This window comes from Neopsephotus bourkii, unplaced genomic scaffold, assembly GCF_033783945.1.
Source record: "Neopsephotus bourkii isolate Nb327-2 ecotype Australia unplaced genomic scaffold, CSIRO-AGI_Nbou_v1 NB_941, whole genome shotgun sequence".
Taxonomy (NCBI): domain Eukaryota; kingdom Metazoa; phylum Chordata; class Aves; order Psittaciformes; family Psittacidae; genus Neopsephotus; species Neopsephotus bourkii.
Genome location: NW_026901435.1, coordinates 1,044,622 through 1,066,567, shown reverse-complemented (window position 1 = coordinate 1,066,567; position 21,946 = coordinate 1,044,622). Strand labels below are relative to the sequence as shown.

General features: G+C 41.1%; 1 protein-coding gene across 2 annotated transcripts; it reads left to right on the top strand.

The window, feature by feature from the left end:
• The first annotated feature begins 2,417 nt into the window (after window positions 1-2,417).
• Window positions 2,418-5,161, top strand: TPBG (trophoblast glycoprotein). Of its 2 annotated transcripts, none has more exons than XM_061358433.1 (2): window positions 2,418-2,530; window positions 3,008-5,161. In XM_061358433.1, the coding sequence occupies exon 2, from the start codon at window positions 3,187-3,189 to the stop codon at window positions 4,309-4,311; it is 1,125 nt and encodes a 374-aa protein (XP_061214417.1). In that variant the 5' UTR covers window positions 2,418-2,530; window positions 3,008-3,186; the 3' UTR covers window positions 4,312-5,161. The 2 variants fall into 2 exon arrangements, with proteins under 2 accessions (XP_061214417.1, XP_061214416.1); XM_061358432.1 differs by lacking the exon at window positions 2,418-2,530 and adding an exon at window positions 2,535-2,636.
• The last annotated feature ends 16,785 nt before the right edge of the window (window positions 5,162-21,946 follow it).

Below are 21,946 nucleotides of genomic sequence, written 5' to 3'. Positions count from 1 at the left end.
GTGAGCCTCTCAGAGAACTCATAGGAATATCAGCCACAGGAATAGCTTCCTTATGGAAAGTTATCTCCCAGTTTGAGTCCTTTAGCCAAGATGATAGATTTTCAAATACAGTTTGAACTCAGAAATTTTGCATCAACTTTATGCAAAAAAACAGTAAGGTGAAATTGTATGAGCTGTGAAATACAAATTCAGAAATTAATCAACTGTAATAGCCAAAACTGACCTGAAAATACATCAGGGGTGTTTTTCTTCATTTTGCTAGTACAGATTACAAACACATCCAGGAGATCCATTCAGTGTAAGTGTATTCACCAGAAAATACGATTTCTTTTTTGCAGTATGCCTCTGAGAAAAATTGTTTTATTTAAACAAGAAGAGAAGAGAGCATATTTGCAAGTGTTTTTCTTCCTCTTGCAAGCTTAAGCAGGTTTAGCCAGTGCAATTTACTATGGGAATAATAGGAAGCAATAGGAAAATATTTGTTACGTATTATTTGTGTTACTGACATATTTAAGTACCTGTCAGGGAGCACTCTGTAAACAGAACAAAACCATGTTCCCTGCCCCAAGTGTTAACCTGGTGTATAGAGCAAGAGACACAGACCCAGCTATGGGACAGTCATGGACAGCCAGGAGCTGCCAGAACAACTCTGGTCAGCATGACAAGCAGAACAGCACAATTGCTCTTAATTGCAGGATTACATTAAATGGTTATAGGGATCCTCAGTAAATGTTCAATAAATATTTTTTCTACGATTTATCTCAAAGTTTTTGCTAGTATTTTCAGTTACCTGTTTTTAAAAGCTATCTCCTTTTGGAAACTATCTCTTACTGATCGCAGCATTTCACTTGTCCAGTAGGCCGATTTGTGGTTGGTCTTCTTTCTTTGACTTTTTCAAGGAATTTTAATAGATTAGGAGAACATGACTTTACATAATGCAGGATATCTTTACCTATCCACTTTCCTAAACACTATACTAAGACAGGCATGTGTATCTGGAATGCAAATACCTTTTAATGCACTAAAAACTCCTGCAGTGTAGTGCCACTGTTTTTCTAACTCAGCATCGAATCATTAACTTCCCAAACTTCTGGAACTACTTGTGAGTCCAAGATTTCACTTGTATCAGCCATTCCGTATTTCCTTTTCTCCACGATCTTCATGCCCCTGCCTGCCACCACAGACCCAGACAGGGAGAGGAGAACAATCCTTCAGAAATCATTATTTTTAGCTTATTAATCCCCAGATTCCTAGGCTGATCTTCTCAACACTCATACTGGATTCATCTGTTCATTTCCCCAGCGGGTTTTGACAGCTGTAAGATTTCTGCTGACTTTACCAAGAAAAGGAAGCTAGTTGATCAGGAAAGCAGGAGAGAAGGAGCATAACTGATACACAGAGAGAAGGAAATCTTGTGTAAGCAGTTATCAGAAGGGTAAGGAAAGCTCAAATGAGTCACAAAGAGCTCAGCTTCACATTGCTGAAACTGGTTATTTGAATATACTGATATGTCTCCCAGTTAATTTGATGTTATTTGACTATCTCAATCACTTCATAAGGACCAGCGCCCAAATACAGCCCCCATAACAGCTCCCACCATTCACCTCTTCCTCAAATCTCTGTCCATGAAGTACCCAAGCAAGTCACCCATCTACAAAACAGCATTTGTACTACCCATAGTGTTCAGGCATGCCAGGGCAATTTTGGGTCAGCCATAGTGACCAAAACTGGTAAATAGTTTACATACAGATAGATATTTAGGTTGCTTTTCCTCACCATAATAAAGTTTAAATCTCAGACTTAAGCTGTCAATTTGTGGCCCCCTTTTTTAATGATTATTACTATTTAAGAGCTCTATAGATTTTGGCGTGTTTGTTTTGGGGAGTTTTGGTGGTCTGGTTATTTGTTGGTTTGCATTTCTTTGCTGTAGCTGTTTGGGTTTTGTCTGTTTGTGGGGTGTTTGATTGGGTGGGTGGGTTTTTTCCTTTACTTTTGGAGCTCGTTCCGTGTATTTTGTTGCTGGTGTTACACCCCCGTTCCGTGGACAGGCAGGCGAGCCCCCTCGCCGCACCCCGGCCCACGGCGGGCTTCGGGCGGGACCGCACAGGGCCGTCCCGCGCCCCCCGCCCTGGGAATCCCTTGGGATTTCCCAGTTCTGCCGGCCCGAGCGCACAGACCGGGGAAACTGCGGAGCACAGCACCGAGCAGCCAGGTTCCGGCGCGGTGCCCCCTGCCACGGAGTCGGGGCGAGCACAGGTACGGCGCTGCCAAGACGGGTAGGGGGGCGCGGGGCTCTCCGGCTTTCCCCGCAGCCGGCTCTTCCTCCACGGAGCTGCGATTCGAGCAAGCCTCGCACCGCACCCGGCGCGCTGAGGAGCTCTCCACATGGGGCGGGTCCGCCCGGCTGCAAGGTGAGCCTCCGGCAGCACCACCTGAACCGGGGGGCGAGGGGAGCGGGCCGCCGAGCGGACCCTCCCGGCGGGGCGTGGCCGGCGGCTCCCCCCCGGCCGGGCCGCGGTTGGTTTCTCCTGTCAGCGGAGGCAGGGCCAGGCGCGGCGAGGGTGGGCGGCGGAGTTGGGGGTAGTCAGTGGCGGTGGCTTGCTCCGGCGGAGCTTGCTTCGGACGTGGGGCAGGAGGTGAGGGGCAGGGCACAGTTCCGCGGCGGGTTTTGCGGGCGGGAGTTTGCATCGGTCGTGGCGCGGAGCTGGGGGAGAGTCCTGGGACAGGAGTGGCTGGCTGGGAGGAGTGGTGGGACGCGGTGAGTTAGACCTTTCCTTCCCCTCCGTGCTCCGCCAGCGGAGCCACCGGCCAGGTGGGAGAGCGGCGGCGCGCGTTGGAAGTGGGGGAAAACTTATTTCTTGGCGGGATCCCCCGCTCCGCCTCGGGGCCGGGACAGCTGGGGTGAGCCACTTGCCGGGGTCTGAAGCGCGGGGCTGGGGAAGGCGGGTGAGGGAGCAGAGCCACGCCGCCCCACCGCTGCCCTCTTCCTTTCTTCCCCTACTGCCAGGTCTCGCTGAGAGAAGCAGAGCGGAGGCGAGCCAGCCCCGGAGGGGAAGCGCCTGTTCCCGGACAAGGGGCTGCCTGGAGCAGGCAGCGCCCCAGCGGGAGCTGATTCCCGCCTCTCCCCGTCTCGCCGCCCGGAGCCGAGGGCGCCCGGAAGGCAAAGTTGTGTGCGGGGCCGGCGCGATGCCGGGGCGCGGCGCGCTCTGCCTGGGGCTGCTGCTGCACGTCCTGCTGGGCTGCGGCTCGGCGCAGCTGCCCGGCAGCTGCCCGGACCTCTGCAAGTGCTCGGAACCGGCCAAGACGGTGAAGTGCGTGAACAGGAACCTTACGGCGGTGCCGCCCGACCTGCCGCCCTACGTGCGCAACCTCTTCCTCACCGGCAACCGCCTAGCCCGCCTGCCGCCCGGCGCCTTCCCCGCCCAGCGCCTCCCCGACCTCAGCGCCCTCAACCTCAGCGGCAACCACCTGCGGGCCGTGGAGCCCGGCGCCCTTGCCCTGCCCGCCCTGCGGCAGCTGGATCTCAGCGGCAACCCCTTGCTGTCCCTCAGCCCGCACGCCTTTGGGGAGGGTGGGAGCCCGCTGGAGGAGCTGGCCCTCCGTGGGGCCCTGCGCGATCACGGCGTCCTTCTCAGCCTGGCCACCATGCTGCAGTCTGGGGCCCTGCGCAACCTCAGCCGCCTGGAGCTGGCGGACAACGGGTTGCTTCTGCTGCCCCCCGGCATGTTCACAGCCCTGCCCGCCCTGCAGCAGCTGGACCTCAGCAACAACTCCCTGGTGGGCCTGGGAAACGTCTCCTTCCAGGGGCTGGGCCAGCTGCAGAGCCTCAACCTCAGCGACAACAGCCTGGGCGTGCTGAGGAACGACACCTTGGTCCAGTTCCGTGGCCTGCCCAGCCTTCAGCGCATCAGCCTGGGCCACAATGCCTGGGTCTGCGACTGTGCCATTGAGGACCTGGTGGCCTGGCTCAAGGAGAGCGATCAGGTGGAGGGCAAAGAAGCCCTGACCTGTGCCTATCCCGACAAGATGCTGGGCAAAGCCCTGCTGAAGATCAACAGCTTGGACCTGAACTGCTCTGTGCCCATAGACCTGCCTTCCCAGCTACAGACTTCGTATGTCTTCCTAGGGATAGTCTTGGCTCTCATCGGGGCCATTTTCCTCCTGGTTTTGTATTTGAACCGAAAAGGAATCAAAAAGTGGATGCATAACATCAGGGATGCCTGTAGGGATCACATGGAGGGCTACCACTACAGATACGAGATCAATGCAGACCCCAGGTTAACAAACCTCAGCTCCAACTCGGATGTCTGACAAAGCGCCGAGGACACGGGGCAGTGCACAGTAGCTATGCATGAAAAGTAGACTTACGCTTTATCCTCATGCTTGCTTCCCTCTCCACAGAGAAATCTCAAGACGTGCTTGTAACTTGAGGGGGACATGCCTTCCTGTGCTGTGAAGTTCATTTTTGTTTTGCGACGCTGCGCAGCTGCGCGTGGCGTTGGGCTGTACGTAGGAAAGAAGCTGCTACTTCTTTTTCCCCCTTAGCTGTCTATATCTGTGGGAAATTCTTTTCCAAGATGTCAGAGAAAAAAAGGATTCTCTCTGGTGCTTCAAAGCCACCAGAGTTTTATTAAAACATTACTGATGCAGACACTATTCAACGAAAGCTGTCTCAACTTTTTTGGGAAAAAAAATAAGTTATGTTCCTCTGTGCCAGTTTTGATGTTGTATATCCAAATTGTGATGACAATGATTTCATTTCATAGGCTACATTGAGATTTAAAAAAAAACCCACAACAAAGGAACTCCTTTTAACAAGAACTCTGTTACAAAGAAGGAAATTGAAAAGTGAGCATGCACAAATACTTTATAGTTTTACATGTTAGGAAACTTACAATCTCAGTAAGTCTCTTACTATTTTGTAAAGTTATTTTTGATTGCAGTTTACATGAAAAGAGAGGGTTTTTTTTACACAGACTGCACCTAAACTCCATCTGAACTATTGAATTTAATAAACAGTCTTACAAGAACTGTTGTGTGGAAGTTTGCTGTTCAATAAGAAATGTATAGACATCTTAAGAATGTCGATAGCTTTATAGTCTCTGAATTAATAGCCCTGCAGTAGTAATCTGAATAAAGTTTTATATAAATGTGTAGCTTAGGGACATGTTTGACAATTTTATGAAATATACTAGGAGAATTAACACTGATCAATGAGGGCACAACCCTCCCCCCCCCCCGTTTACTCTCAAAGCAGCTGCAAAACATGGAGACAGATGCTAAGGTCCACCTTATTGAGAAGGTACAAGCTGATAGAATTTTCATAATATCTACCAAAGGAAAAGGAAAAAAAAAACCCAACCAAATTAAATTCCAAATTAAATTGTACAGTTTGTAAGCTAAAGAAAATTTTACCTGAATGGAATTGTTTATTATAAAACCCCATACTTACATGTCTTGAACTGAATTAAATGCAGCTCAGTCATGTAGTCAGTGAGATTTGGGCTTGTAAATCAATGCAGCACTTATCCAAGTGCTTACTGCTTCATTTTAAGCTCTCGGTCCTCTTGAAGTCCTGTAGTGATCTACATTGAGGATTTGGGTGGGACTTTATCTTAAATATTTTAACAGGTGCATTTCAGTATTGTACATTACTCATTACTTGCTTGGGAATGCATTTCCTTGTAAACAGATAAAGCATGCAAAGAAAAACTTAAAAATTTTGTCATTTAATATGCAACTCTGATGGCATATGAAAAGGTTAGCAAGAACCTTCCAATGGCCACCAGTAATAAATGCACTTTTTCTAATCCATTTATAGATTCTTCACAAAAAAGAAAATACACCAACTGTAAAAGTGTGATGTGAGTTGGTAATTATCAGTAAATCTGTGGAGCGTTTTCCATGGTCACTGTTTCTTGAAGCTCTTGAGCATCTCTGAAATTTTATGAATTACTGGTTAATTTCCTTTGCTTTCGAAAGTTATGTTTTTTTCATAGATACACGCCTTTGGTAAGAGCTCATAAATATAAAATAGTCCTTAAAGTATCAGAAGAAATGTAATCTATTTTGGGCATCCGTATTACTCAAATGCATTTTTCTCTCCTTGCAGCTTCAGACAAAGCAAGTAGCACAAGTTGGTTCAGGCTAATTTTCTATTGCTTTAAATTGGCTTTATTTAATAGCAGTGGGTTTGGTTTTGGGGTTTTTTTAAGTGGTTTTGTACATATGCCCTCAAAAGTAAGAAAAAAACAACAAAAGTACCATTACTGTTTTGATAAATCAGTGTATTCTACAGTTAATGTAAGTTAAGTGCTAGCCTATTTCTCTTGCTGTAATTTAAATGTATGAGCAATATCTGGTTAACGGCGTATGAATTAAGTTTGTGGATTCTTAAAAAGCAGGCTGCTGGTCTGAATGTTAGCTGCCCGTATTTTATGCATAGTGTAAACCCCCCGGTGTGAATAACTATTACTGTGGAACTATGCAAACTGTTCATACTTTGTATGCATATATGGCAGATAGTTTATGTAAGAAGCTAGAATTTACAATAGCTATGCAGTGTGCTTTCAGTCATTTCGGAGATTATCAATTTACACTTATTTGTACAGTGCCAAGAGGAGTAGAGCGTCATCCTTGCTTAAGATGCTCCTGTAATATAATAGATAAAATATGTACAAAGCAAGACATTTCTTGGGCAATTTCGTGGGTTTTGTTAACAGATACTTTAAAGTAACTACAGTAAAAGCAATTATTCATGATGTATTAATGTAACGGCCATGCATTTACAGAGCTGTGCAAGGGTAGACAATGACTTTTATTGAGGTTTCTCACCAATCGACTGAGTATTTGTATAGTGAGCAAGTGTAACTGTTGTATTTTACCTATTATTATAAAGATCGTTATTATTTTTGTATCATAGAAAGTCAATGTAATAGCATTTTATTAGAGACCTGGTGATGGCTACTTTAAAATATTTTTTTGCCATTTGCTTATATGTGTATTTATTAGGATGTAACAGTTAGCATGTGTCAGTATTGTGTTGGATAATGTTTTCCTACAGTGTTTAAGCAACAGTGAATGCTTTGGTGTTCTGTATAATGCATTATTTGATCTTAAATCCCCTTTCATAAACAGTGCTTGAAATTTGTTTTCCTTTCCTTTTACAATATAGTTAACAGTGGAACTTGGCAGGAATTTAGATAGTAGCTCCCACAGTGCTTCAGATCTTGGTTAAAAACTATACCTTTAGAATAGCATTAGTTTAAGGGATCTTCTGAAGCACCTTTTATAATCTTACTCTGCTTTGACACCTGAAATTCTAATAGATTATTATTTCCAGAGCAGCTTTATTAACAAGGCTGTTTTGTTCATTCATTCTTCAATAAAACACATGCAGTACTAAATGCCTCTAAAATGTGTTTTGTATACATAAACCCATGAAGTTCTGCATGACGCAGTTGTCACGGATGATTCTAAGAAAACATCTAGCCTAAAGTAGTGGGCAAATCTTCAGTGAAGGCTGCACAGCTAAGAAGCAGAAAGGGTGATTTGCCCAATTTTCAGCTGTTTTCTTAAAACTAGTTTTAGTTATAATAAGCTTAAAAGTTTCTTAGAAGAATAGCAGCACAAGAAATTGCCATAGTTTTAATATATTTTCCTAAAGTACTTTAGGTACAGCAAAGCTGTTGCCAGGTAGGAAATAGAAAATTCCCCAAATCTGTCTTTATCCAAGGTTGCTTTATATTAGATCATCCAACACTTTTTTATTTCAGCAAGCCATAATATTACCAATGATTTTGACATCCAGAAAGTGATACGAAGTTTTGCACAACTGCTTTGAATCTTTTCATTCAGGGTAATTTACCTTGTAAGCACTGGTGACAGTCCCCAGTGACATGCCAGGTAGTGAAACAGTCTGTTCAGACCCGTATTCAGTTGTTGACTGAGATGTCACTGAAGACAGGCGTGGCAAAATATTCGAAATATGACTGCACTACAATCCCAGCTCTCATTATTCTCCCAGCATTTTCCCTGTGGTGTGCTCTGCTCTTTATGCATCTGCATAATTTCTTTTTTTGCTTAATTTTCTTAAGAAACCTGTTAAAAGGGGTATCATGAACCTGCACAGGTGGAGCAATCGGTCTGACTGCACCTGTATTTTGAGGTTCAGCATCTTCATTTCCCCCTAAGCCTTAATGTGAAAATGAGTCTTTGTCAAAGTGGACAGAATGAAAATTTGATATGAACTTTTTTTTTTTCTCTTTAGCAGCTGAATGTTCAAGAAGAACCATTCATTCTCAGCATATGATGAAGGAAAATAGGATTTGGTAAGAAAAACATTTTGGTTTCAAGCTTCCAAATGACATATTCTATGAGAGAAAGTGAAAGGGAAAGTTTTATAAATGAAACAGAGATAACCGTAATGGGTCAGCACTGGAAATCACAACGCTATTGCTTGCTCAGTAGCAATTGCTGATTGATTCTGTCTGTTGCAATCTGGTCATTTTTCACAGATACAGCTCTAGTTTCTTCCTGTTGCTATAAATAGAAAGATTTTGCTAACAAGTGGTGTCACGTCCTGTAATATTTGTAATGCAGGTGTTTCCACTCTGAGGTTCTTGTGAGCTATAATAGAAGATCAAATTTAATTCAACATCTGCTGAATTAATAATGACTAGATCAGGCCCATAACTTAATGCTCTCTTTTTGCCAACATGCTGCTTACCAGTTGCAAAGACCCTGTCTGGAAATCAAACAAAGGCCCACCAAGGAAGAGAGAAAGCATTCTGTCTGGGGAGTGTAACATTTATTAGATATTTCAGATGTGCTTAGAAAAGAAACATAAACTATGTGGGAGCTGAGGGTCCTTTGCTGATACAGGAGTAAATACTCTGTTAGCTTCAAGAGTCAATACAGCAGAAGCAGAAAAGTGATGCTTTGTACCAGTACAATAAACCTAATAGCTCTTTTCTCCCAGCTTGAAAAAAACCCACCAAGCTTTTAGAAGTAAGAGTACAGGTTTGCAGTATAAGTATGTCCTTAAAAAGGGCTTTTGCTTTCTCAGCTGTGTTACAATTTACGTGTTGTCATATCCTTGGAAAACCTTGCTATGCCAGAAGTCATCTGTCGCGTAGGCAAAGCTTGAAATCAGGCCTTGCATTCCCAGTGTTAGCCTGAGGGAAGAAGGCAACTATTAAGAAAATTAAAATGGTACTTTAGATGGTGTATTATATTACAGTTAATAATTTAATACTTGCAATTATTTATATTTTTCAGTGTTCACTAGATAGTTTTTCCTTTCTGATGAAAAGAGTAACAGAATAACAAATTTGTGTTCTCTAGTAATTATGCATGAAAGCATCAGAATAAATTAGAAATGTTGTTCAAATACATAGAGACCTGAAAATGTTAGAGATCTTGTGTTTTAGAATGTTTCGTGATTATAGAAGTTCTAGATGTGCAAGAAACGGCTGTAACTTTTTCAGATTGAAGTTTTGTTTCTTAATTAAAAATTATTCTTGAAGAAAAACAATAAAATATTTATCAGATCGCATATAAATGTTATTTGTTCACCCTTGATTTTATTACTGTATATCCTTAGAGATACTGAGAGCTTTGCTAAAGGTGTAATTGTATTCTTTTTAGCTCAAATTGGTGATTATTCTGTGAATTAGCATGATAGAATGGTAAAAAGCATCTTCCCTCTAGATAGCCTGATTAATTTCTTTAGAAACAAATTTTGTCAGTGAATATAAGGGACTGGTTTTTAATATTTTTTGTTATTTTGGATGTGATTTGATAGCTTTTTCAGTTTTTAATATATGCGGTTTTGATTTTCAAGTTGGGTGCCAAATTCTATATTTAATAGTAATGGATTTTTAAGTTTTTAATGACTGGATCAAACTGTGTGTTTTGAAATCTTTAAATATGTATTTATTTAGTGAAATACAGAGGCACAGTTATTACTGATGGAACTATTAAGGAAAAGTACTGCTGAAACAGAGAATGAAGAGTGAAAGCAAGAGCAAAAGCATTCTGATGCTTTTATTCTCTTTTATTCCTACAACTCCTTTATTCCTACAGCTTTCTAAAAGCAATTATTTAGATTGTGACCACATAAAAATTCGAAGGGAATGATGTTTCATCTCACAGATGGGTAGTGCGGATGTCTGAAATTTTAATAGGTAGGAGTGATGTTTTGGGTCTGCCCTAGAAGTATAGCTGATAACTTAGTTGTGTGTCTTAAGCTGTTTCCTATTACTGTTTGGTTTTTTTCACATTGTTAGGATACATAACACAGAAGGAGATATGGCTTTATATGGAAGGATGTTTGGCTTTATACATGGCAGATCAATTTTATCTTAGGACTGACTTGTTTTAACGTCTGTCCACAGTCTATTTTGGATATTCCATTCATTCTAGCAGAAATTTTATCTGTGGCAAAGCCCAGGATAGCTTTACATGAAATTGTGGGCATTTATGCAATAAAGAGCTCATTTGTCACATTGACATTATCAAATGTCAAATAGACATTTGAACAGAATCCACTATATACTATATATATTTTGTTGACAATCTGGAAGCATCAAAGCAGCAGCAAAATATCAAAATAAGAAATAATATCATTTATTGCAAGAACACTGTAAGCAGTTGTGAACTGACACCACTCTGGGGCCTTTGAGTAATGTAAGCTTGTTTTGAAGAAGGAAAAATAAGTAGTTACTATATTGACAGTTTTCTTCAGGCAGGTGTCTTCATTTATTCTCCATAACAGCTTATGAACAGTAACCAAATTCTGCAGTAGTTAATCTATAATTATAAATTAGAATCCATTTAAGTCAGTGGCTTTACCCCAGTGCTTTTATTTTGCCTATTGTTTTTCTGGAGGGGACTAAAGAGAGAGCTCTTATACATCAGAAAAAAAGAATTAATATTTTGCATATGCATATGAGAATTTTACACACAAAAAAGAATTTGTATTTTGCATGTATCTATATGCATTTTGCACACACAGACTATATATAAATATACACATATATAATGTAAAACTAGGAGACTGAAGAGGAGTAGAGTTGAAGGCACACCTTTGTCTCCCGTACACTGTTGGCTAACTTAGGGGCCTGTTTTCTTCCCACACATTGCAAAGGGGACCTGAGTGACTAAATGGAGTAGGTATGCCTCTGAGAAGCCCTAAAGACATGTTTCATGTTGCTGCACGCCTAGTGTGTCCATTAGCAGCAAGTTAACACAAATTGATGCTGAGTGCTCACAATTTGGGGTTCTGCTTTCAAAATAAAGGGGTTTCATTTTCAAAAGTTGTTTAAGGTGAATTGAACTAAATGTTAAAAAAATCACTGTGAAAAGGCATATGTGTGGTATATACTTGAAAGACAGTTGAAATACTTGTAAGAGCTTTTGAAATTCCTGTCTTCGCTCTGTCTGTTGTTTCTCAGATTCATTGACATCTCTGTAGCACCGTCTATTCAGAATATCATTCCCCTTCAGCTCACTTATTTAATCATCCCTAATGCAGATGCCTTTTTTCTGTCACCTTTGTATTGTAACCAAGCTTGATTACTTCACATTGGTAAGCAAAAGTAGAATTTCTATGAAACAAGCCATGCATAAAATCAAATCTTGAATGTTTAACCAGATTAATTAATAAGGTTATATCTGATGTTAGACTTTCATTCGGGTTTTCCCTTTTCCTGTTTGGCCCTTTCTATTTAGTTTTCCAGGTTACCAGAAAGCTTCTGTGGTAGCCCAAAGGAACTCTCTGATTCCAGTTTTCAGTCCCAGTAAAAAGAGGTTTTTGTGATGATAGGCTAGAAAAAACTTGCAGAAACAGTGCTCAAACTTTTCTGTCAGGAGAGTAAAATGTAACTGAAAATAGCTCAGCTAACATATTCTTCATTTGTCAGAAATATGCGGAAAGAACTGGAATGCTGAATTTGTGATATTGATACATATGCTGTGCAACAAGACCGAGAGATTTCTATCACAATAGCTTACAGTACCTCTGCTCCGATTTCTCCTCCCTGCAGCTCAGCATGCATCCCAATATACTCGAAGAGGACTCAGATGAGTTTAGGACATGCATTCAGCAGATTATGGTAATTTGTTTACATTATTATTCGTATGTGAAGGCCCTTATTTTCAGGCACATAAATAAATATGTTCTAGTACTTGTAATTTTTAACACAGAAACAAACTAACTGGTGTACCGTTGTTTTCATAACTTATCTGTAAATACAAAAAAACCCAAACCTCTGAATTTGAGTTTGCAAGGAACAGATGTCTTTCAGCAAGCTGGAGTGTAAACTCATCAGGATTTCCAGTTTAATCCAGAAATGATGACACTGAAATTTATTGCAAGCAGAGAAATTACTCGTTCTTTATTGTAGTTATGCGGTCTATGCCTTTTTCACAGAGCAGTACAAGGTGTTTTATCTTCTGGGTTTCCAGGGAGACAGCCACAATCCAGTAGGGGTTACTGTTGTTCTTAATAAAGCTCTCTAGATTTTGTAGTTTTAGCAATTTTTTATTTTTTTTTCTGCTCAAAATCACAGAGATAGCAGATAGGATTTGATAAATGACACTGAGTAACGTGAATTGATGTGACCTGTTTCAAACACATACAGATGAAGCTGTGGTGAACCAGCTTAGAGAAGATTGGTACTGGTTCCAGCTAGAATCATTGTTTTTAACTGGCAGGAGAAGACTCTGAACTAAGTATTAATCACTGTAGGGAGCTATATAAACTCTCCTATCATTTAGCAGTTGATATAGACTATAAGATATCTAAAAGGCTTTGAATATAGGTGTGAAGCACCACCTCCACCACATCAATTTTAGGTTTTTCATTTATGAGTTGCATAATTGTTCACAGAAAACTATGTCTGCTCTGTGGTTTAGAAGGAAAATTGAAGCAAACAACAACTGCTTAATGTGAGTCAAATTAATAGGCAAAAATCTCATCTGAAAATAATAATAGTGGTTGATCTCACAAGGAGAATTCAAGAAATTTTGGTTAAAGAAATATATTGGCCTCATGCATTTTTTCATTATTATACATTCAACACTGAAAACACAGAAATTTGCAGGGGCAACATTCAGGTACAAGGAGACCAGTGGATGATACAAAAATGCTACTGAGGACCCTGCCAATCTTATTTTCCATTATTCTGCCATGCCAGGGGAGAAGTAGAAAAGGAAAGGTCTTTGATCAAACAAACAGTTTAAGAAAGAAAGTGGTAGAACCAAACAGCTCCTGTAATGACAGTTCTTTCTGCAATCGCTGGAGAATGATGTGGCAATATTAACGATGCTAAAGTAGCAGAAGGTAAGATTTCATACAGAAGTTTCAGATTATTTAGGTTTATTCAGGGTTTTGCATTGTTGGAGGCATAGCTAATTCATGCATCAACATTTAATGTAGGTCACCAGAAAATAACTACCAGAATGTGTGATATATTTTGTTCCCATAATTTATACACTGCACTCTGTAATTTCCAGTAATGCATGAAGCTCTTTTTGTTCTCTCCTTCCCTCCCATGGGAAGTGTGTACACTGACTAGGGGACAGTGTATGCACTGTCTTGCCTTATGGTTCTGAAAGAAGTCATAAGCAAGGTAAAACACCTTGTACTTAAAGGAGAAGGCTGATTAGCTTTGTGATATTCCTTAATTCCAGGACAAATAAGTTCCTTTGTAAAGTGTGCTACTTTGAGAAAGTTTTGTTTCCTGTGCAAAAAGCCTTTTGTCTTCTTTGTGAGAAAATGTGTCTTCTCTTTAATTTAGTTCTAAGTGTTCATCTTTCCAAAGGAATATGATAGCCTCAAAATTGTCTTTTGCATCAGGAAGTAGAACATAAGTTGTGCATAAATTTGGTAGCATAATGAAACCTATAGAAAAATTCCTGTTTAGAAGCAGTGAAAAATAAGGAGTAAAGATCCTACCAATTAAGTTTTTACAACTTTTTAAACAAGTTTTTGAACTACATCACAAGGAATAAACTCCCTCCATAAGCATCCTACTTAAGCTTACACCATTGCAGACATCCCTGCTGCTCCCTCTAACCGGAGCAATGCTCCAAGCCGAAACCCCAGTGTTATTGATATAGTCAGCTCTCCAGGCAAAGTGTTTCAACAGCAAAATGAGGTTTGCACTTCTGTATTAGGTCCGTTCTGTGAGTCTGCTACAGTATTTATATTTGCAAGAGGCCAAAGCTCTCAAATTTGAATGCCCTGATAGCCTGTGAACTCTCCCTCTCTCCCACTCTCTCCCTCTTCTCCTTCCCCTTTTCCCTCTCTTTTTCCCTCTCCTTCTCCCTCTCCTCTCTTTCCCTCTCTCTTTCCCTCTCTCTCCCTCCCTCTTCCTCTCCTTCCCCTTTTCCCTCTCCTTTTCCCTTTCCCTCTCCCTCACCTCCTCTCTCTCCTCTCCCTTCCTTTCCTGTCCTACCTGCCAAATCCTTATCTCACAGTGCAGATGACAAGAACTCTCTAACCTGAAACTGCCAGTCAGCTACATCTTCCCTTCATTTCATTGCAGGTAGTTGTATTGCACACAGAGGGTTTATTCTTGACTGCAATTTCAGTTTATCAGGGCAGGCAGTATCGTGTTATCCTGACTGCAGTGTCTCACCATCCAGCTAAAAGAATGTGAATTTCATCCTCCTACCTTACTGGACACAGTATTTACACCTCAGGGTTGTTTTTAACGTCTTTTCTGCATCAGCCAAAATTTAGCACATGCTGATCTGAACTTTGCGGTTTAAGTGCGTGAGGAATACGAGGTTAACTGGAGAGAAGCACACAACTTAGTCATCTTGTGAATTGCTCTGACTACCCTTACGAAGGGAAATATCCCCATACACTTTTGTTCTTCATACCTTCATCTCTCAATGGCACAAATAAATAGAATTCATTTAATGCATTTTCAGTTTGTATATGTACATGCATATATATATATACACAAGCACATTTATAGAATACAGTTTAAAATTCTTAGAGATTTGATTTATGTATGAAAACAGTTCTTGCTGAAAACATTTCAGTTTTACCTCATGTGGACTTTTGCAAATAATGCTAATGAAAAGCTGTTATATTTTAGTTACTGTTTTAGGGTTTTTTTAAGATAAAGGAATAGAGTCTAATGTATTAGAACTAATTATTGCAGTAGGTTTTGCAGTAAACACTTTGATAACAGGAATGATAGCGCAAGTTAACATGGCAGTTTTTAGCATCTATTAAGTCTTGGGAGTAGCTTTAAAATTCATAACTTGTAAAACAGTCAGAGAAGCCTATTCTGGGTGAATAGTTTAGTACAAAATACTCCCTTTGCCTTCACTTTGTTTTTATTACTTCTTCAGCACGAGTATGCTGCCAATATTTTGACACTTTTTTTCTCCCTAAAATCTGTGTAGCTCTGTCTCTGACTACATGCCTTCAGAGAAAAAGAGCAAGGGACTGGGATATTCTTGAATTTTCCTGTCTAAACACCAACAGGATAATTATCAAGAGACAATATAATCTGGCAACAGGAGAGTGGGTGTTTATGCTCTATAAGAGAGTATCGATATGGTTAGTGCATTGTTCAGGTGTTGCATCCTGATTCCGAAATGTGAAAGGGTCTTCACCTTCAAATGCAACTGGGGGGTGAGGGCACCTCTGTGAAAAGGGACTTAAGACCCAGTGTTGCTTTTGTCCAGGATTACCCATTTGCTGGGTTGTAGAGGAGAGTGGCCTCTGCCTTATGCCAATACCTCACAACTTGCAAGAGGCACCAGAGAGTCAGACATTGTGTCATGGCTCTTTGGCCCTCCTACATCTGGAGCCGCGGCGCGTTGGGGGTTGGCCAAAGAACGATTTTGGATGTTGTAGGATCTCCCTACACAGTGGTCTTTTTGTGAGGAGTTGTCCTGGCTTTGTGGCTGTTTCATACAGATAAAGTGACAAACCCAGACTGATAATAGGAGGAAGACTAGAGCTCTATCCTCATTCCAAAATACAAAGATGCCTGACCCATGGTGTGACCTGGGGCACTTCTGCAAGGAGAACAGGAACTTGAGAGGTATTTTCCCAAGCTCTGGGGATAACTCATTCTTGGCAGAGGTAATTTAGATTTGTTCAGGGAGGCAGAGTTCTAGTGGTGACAGGGAAAATGTTCTAGGGTGTCATTTTTATGAGGGACTCATGAGAGCTCTCTTTAGTCCATCAGTTGCCAGTTTCTTGGTAATGCAAAGTAGCAACACATAGGACCCTATTTCAAAACGCCTGGGATACTCACTTGGATTTTGTTTGCAACTTTGTTTTAACTAGTAGATACTACAAGGTACAGCTTCTGAATACTGTGCAAACCAGTTTGTAGAGGTTAGGTGATAACTTTCATGACTCAACAATAAAGTACTTTGAAGTAGGAACAGGTAGGTGTTTTACATACATTAGGAACAATGTTTTTAGAAGCATACCAACATGTTTTATTATGAACACTTTGGATTAGGGAGTAGTGAAAGCTACTTCTGTATTTAAACTGACAGAGGGTTGATTTATATCAAATTCTAGGGAAAAAAATCTTCCCTGTGAGAGTGGTGAGGCACGGGAATAGGTTTCACAGAGAAACTGTGGCTGCCCCATCCCTGGAAGGGTTGGACGGGGCTTTGAGCAACCTGGTAGTGTAGGAGGTGTCCCTGTTTGTGGCAAGGAGATTGGAACTAGATGATCTTTAAGGTCCTTTCCAACCCAAACCATTCTATGGTTCTATGTATTTCCACACTGCGTGGCACATTGGGTTGCTTGTCTCTGTCAGGAGCATCCAAATGCTACTGCAAAATAAATACTGGTAATGCTGTGCAGACGAATACACTGCATTTTTTTGTTAGCTCCCCAATAACACTTACTGCTTTAACAGCACCAATGCTTTTGGAATCATATAACAAATCCCCCAAACAGCTGAACCTCCTCCTTCAAGACTTAGCATGGAGTAAATAGCACCTTCTGGGCACAAAGTATTCAATGCTATAATAAGGCTCTGCCAGCAAAGAGATTTTTAACAGAGGTAGTTGAGACAGGCCTAAGATTCTTCTTCAGACAGCTAAATACTGCATGCTAAACCCAGGGGAAGGCCTCGAGTTTAATGCAGAGATATCTTTAAATACATTGCTTTGTGTACAAGAAGCCTGGCTGTGGCAGTAGAAAACTCTTTGCAGGAGAATTTACTCTGTTAGGGAGATACTTCTTTCAAGAGTGACAACAAAAAGATGTGGTTGTTTTATTGTTTTGGTGTGGGGTTTTTTGCCATAACAATTCTTCAAGAAAATACTGAAAAAAATAATGCAGGACAGAATTCTGGTACAAAAATCCTTTTTAAGAAAAATCCTTTTTAGTAACCAAGAATGAAGCTGTGAAAAGACTTTGGTGAAAAAGGATGAAAGCAACCCAAATGCTTTAGGTCCTACCAGAAACAGGCTTTGTGCTGGAGTCCATGTCCTTTGAACACCACTGGCCTCAGCCCAATGCTCCTTTCAGAAGTTCAGCCCAGCCATGTCATCTTTCCTGAGGACAGCCAGGTGTGCCCTTCCTTCAGCCATCACAGCTCCTGTGCTCATAGCGAACTCCCCAGGGAGGAGGACAGCAGGGAAGTGAATTGTGAACTTTCTTTTAATAAATAAATTGATAAAAAGATCTGTGCAAGAGACTTTGCAGAAACCTCTGTGGTACGCTCTGGCCCTGCAAGTCTTAAGGGCTGTGGCTAGTTTGCTTTGAAGTGTTTGTATCAAAGTAACATAAACACTGCTCTTTCATTTATTTTCTTTCACGTGCCTCCAAATGTGCTAATTTTATGCAAAGATGTCTGTTAGCTGTAACAAATATTTATCCTCTACAGGAGCTGAACTACTTTTGAGTACACAGCAGCACTTGCAAGCAGGCGTTTGAGCGAGGCAGGTGTGCAGCTGCTCCATTCCTCCTGGGTTTTTTTCCAGCTGGCCACCTTCCATTACCCTTCTCAGAAGAGCTGAACTTCCCAAGGTCTGGTTCTGTGTATGAAACTGTAATAGGCTTCAGTGGGAGCTGCACAGGAGGTAACTGAAGGTAGCTGAGAGCTCGGGAACTTATAGCCAATACTTAAAGCAGGCGATTTCTCTGGGCAAACCATTAATATTCATGCCAGCAAAATAAGCTTGTCCTCAGCTTCAGAGCAGCACAAGCACAAAGTAATGTGTTAGTTTTACAAGTTAAAGAACCTTAACACAGAGCAGCAGGAGGTTTTCCCAAGACTTTTGTGTTGTGCCTTGAAAATTTTGAATCCACTCCAAAGGAAAACAACTAGACATGCTTTCTTTAGGCACTGTACCTCATTTATCCTGAAATAGCTCAAGCTTATGATCATGTTGCATCAGTGATACTTCTTAATTTGTGAGGGAGGAGGAAAGCTTGGAGAGAGCAGGTGATTCACTTACATTACTTTCTGTTCTGTGAGAGCATATTGTAATTTGTCTCATAATTCTTGCGACTCATCACTAGAAAAGATATTTAATACGATGAGCTGCTAAACCCTATTGTTAGTACTTTCTTAGTAAAATAAGATTAGTATACTCCTCTAGTGGTGTGACTTATGTCAGATTTTTACACCTTTGTATCATTCAAAGGCCCCAGTAACTCCTAAGGCTCATCTTGCACTACAGCAAAACATCCTTAAAAAGTTCATTGCCAAGGTGAATATGATTTGCTCATCAAATTATGACACAATTTTGCTTTCCATATGTGTTTCGAATTTGCGTGTCAGGTATAATTATACACACACACCACTTTAGACCAAAATAATTCTACACTGAAATAATTCCAGGGCAATGTGACTTAGGGGGCAGCTAATGCAATTTTACCTGTTGGCTCAAGAAACAGGCAAACTGAAACTCAAGCAACTACAACTCTGCTTGCCAAGTTCTTCTCTTGAAAAATTCATCCCTGTTACTCAAGTCTTACCCCAATTTTACTCCTACAGACACATCTTTTTTTGCTGTCTGTTGGAGGAAGAGGCTGAACACTTAAGTGGGAGGGCTGTGCCATGGGGTCTCGTAGAGCAGAGGTGAAGGGAGGAACAGTTAGAGAATACTCACAGTTTGGTTTTTTTAAGGTTGTGGGGGCATCAGCTTCCTAAATGCCTGAATCCAAATGACTTTGTCTAGTCTATCTGCAGATCTGCCAGTTAAAACCATGAAGTAAGGTAGTGGTTGGACTGTGATGGTGCTCAGTCACCAGAGTGGATCCATATGTCTTCTGTGGCTTGGGAAGATATGGCTTGTCCCTTCTGGTAAGTATCTTCAGGTAAGAATTTCTCTTCTTTGTACAGAGGGAAGCATTTGGATCAGTCCAATAGCCCCAGTGAGATCATACACACAGCAGTATGTGGATTTCAGTAATAGGAAGCCTTCACTGAAGACTGTCCCAACATTCCTGTAGCCCATCTGTGCACTTTACTACCCTGCACTGTCAGAGCAGCCTCTCAGGGCATTCCCAGAATAGAAGTCTAGAGCAAACAGCAACTTCAGTTCCAACATACTACATGAAAACCTTTCTTAAGCAATGAAATAACTGATGGACAGAAGCTATCAGTTCACCTTCTTCTGGACCTACCACCTATAAGGAAAAATTTCATTAGTAGTGGTATAGATGCTGTTAAGAAGCCAATGACTACATAGGTAATAAGCATGATTGGCAGTATAGTTATTTGATAACACCAGAGTTGTCCTTCTTCGTGGAAATGATCACACCAGTTCTTTCTTTTATCTAAGGAAAAGATGTTTTTACAAAGTGTTCTGGTTTCAGCTGTAACAGTTATTTTTCACCTTCCTATCAGCTGGTGCAGTGCTGCGTTTTGGCTTTAGTCTGAGGACCATGTTGATAACAACACCCATGTTTTAGTTGTAGCTAAGTAATGCTTACTCCAATCAAGGACTTTGCAGTTTCTCATGCTCTGCCAGTGAGGAGTGGCACAAGAGGCCAGGGGAAACAGACACAGGACACCTGACCCAAACTAGCCAAAGGGGTATAACATACCACAGCACGCCATGTCCAGTATATACACTGGGGGCAGTTACCTGGAAGGCCCAGACTGCTGCTCGGGTCGGGCTGGGTATTGGTCGGCGGGCTGTGAGCAACTGTATTGTGTACCACTTGGGTTTATTGGTTTGTTTGGTTTTTTTTTTTCTTATCCTCTCTTGTTATTCCCCTTATCATTATTACTGGTGGTGGTAGCAGCAGTAGTTTTATATTATACTTCAGTTATTGGACTGTTCTTACCTCAACCCATGGGGTTTACATTCTTTTAATTCTTCTCCTCATCCCACCCAAAGTGGGGGGAGTGAAGGGAAGAGGGGGAGTGAGCAAATGGCTGCATGGTTCTGAGTTGCCAGCTGGGCTTAAACCATGACACAAAGCTATATGAAACAGCTTCATGCTGTAAAATACAGTTCCTGTTTCATTAAAGTGCATTCTCATTGAGTTTTTCACTGGTAGCGTTTGCAAAGTACTTACTAAATGAAACTGTAAAAGCTATATTTTTATGTATATAAGTATAAATGTTATTACTCATCTACTTTTTTTTTTTTGTACAAGGTTTGTTCATTAAAACAAACATTTGTAAAGAAATTACATTGTGAAATGCCATAACTTTCTCCATCCCTTTTCATCAACAAGAGTTGCCTGTAGTCTGGTGACTTAAGCCTGTTTACACAAGCCAGGGGTCAATGCTTAATGGAGTAATACAACCACAATATATAGTTCCACAACTCCTTTTAAACTCCTGCATAATTAGTTTCCATGAATTAGTTAATGAATTAGCTTTCATTAATACCTCACCTCTACAGTTACAGAGGTCACCTTCAAATGCAGACAGAGGAGTTTCCAAGCAGTAATTCTAAGAGACAGGAATTGTCCCATTAAAAGCTGTAGATGTTAATTCTGAAGTTTAACAAAGACTATTCAAATTTGAGCAGTAATATAAAAATATTTTTTACCTGTCACTTTCCCAGCAGTGAAATTTCTCCCTACCATGATCACAGCTGTATCTGGAATGTATTTAAAACTATTCAGTTCCTTATTGACTGCCACAGGTTTTAAATATCATGGGTAAAATCTGTGCCTGCTCTCTACAATGTAATTGGTTTGGGTTTTTTTATAATAAAAATAGCACAGAGCCTTACTCAGCAAAAGTGAAATGGAATGGGATCTAGAGGCTCTGCTGCACAGTTACGACCCACATGAGATGGAGAGCTGCCTACTGGGATCACATGGAGCCAGGCAAGGGCAGCTCTGGGCTTCCCAGAGGCAATAATTAGGCAGACACAGGACATGAGTCCTCTGCCACGTGCATCTCCACTTGCATGATGGGCATCACTCATAAACTCAATATGCTCACTTGGAGTTCTGTTTTTGCTCGAGAAAGTTGTGGTGTTAGTCCCAGTGTAGTCAAAGGTAGAATGTTGAAAATAAAAAAAAATGAAGACAAAAAAATAATTTTCTTCAAATACGTGACCAATGCATAATGTGCTTGGCCATTGTGGTTTAAAACTACTAGGATTTTTGTGTCTGTAAAGAGAGAGGGTGAAAGACAGACCTTCAGGGAGAAGAAGAGGTTCTCTAGTTTATGAAATTGTTTCCATTTAAAATACAATAGCCATAGAAAAAGACCCTTAGGATGGAAATGGGAGTTCTCTGTAAAGACTCTTCATGCTGATCAGCAGTGGCAAATTGTAACAAAAATACCAGTGACAGAAAGATCACTTCATTTGCAAATATAATAGTCTCTAAGAGAGGTGTTTGTACAGCCAAAGAAATTACTCTCCTTGCCACTCATTACTGCATGGTTAGTGTAAGGGACATTATGTTCATGCCGACAGTAAATGAGAAAGCAGGTAACTAACCTACAGCACTTTTAAAGTTGCGTAT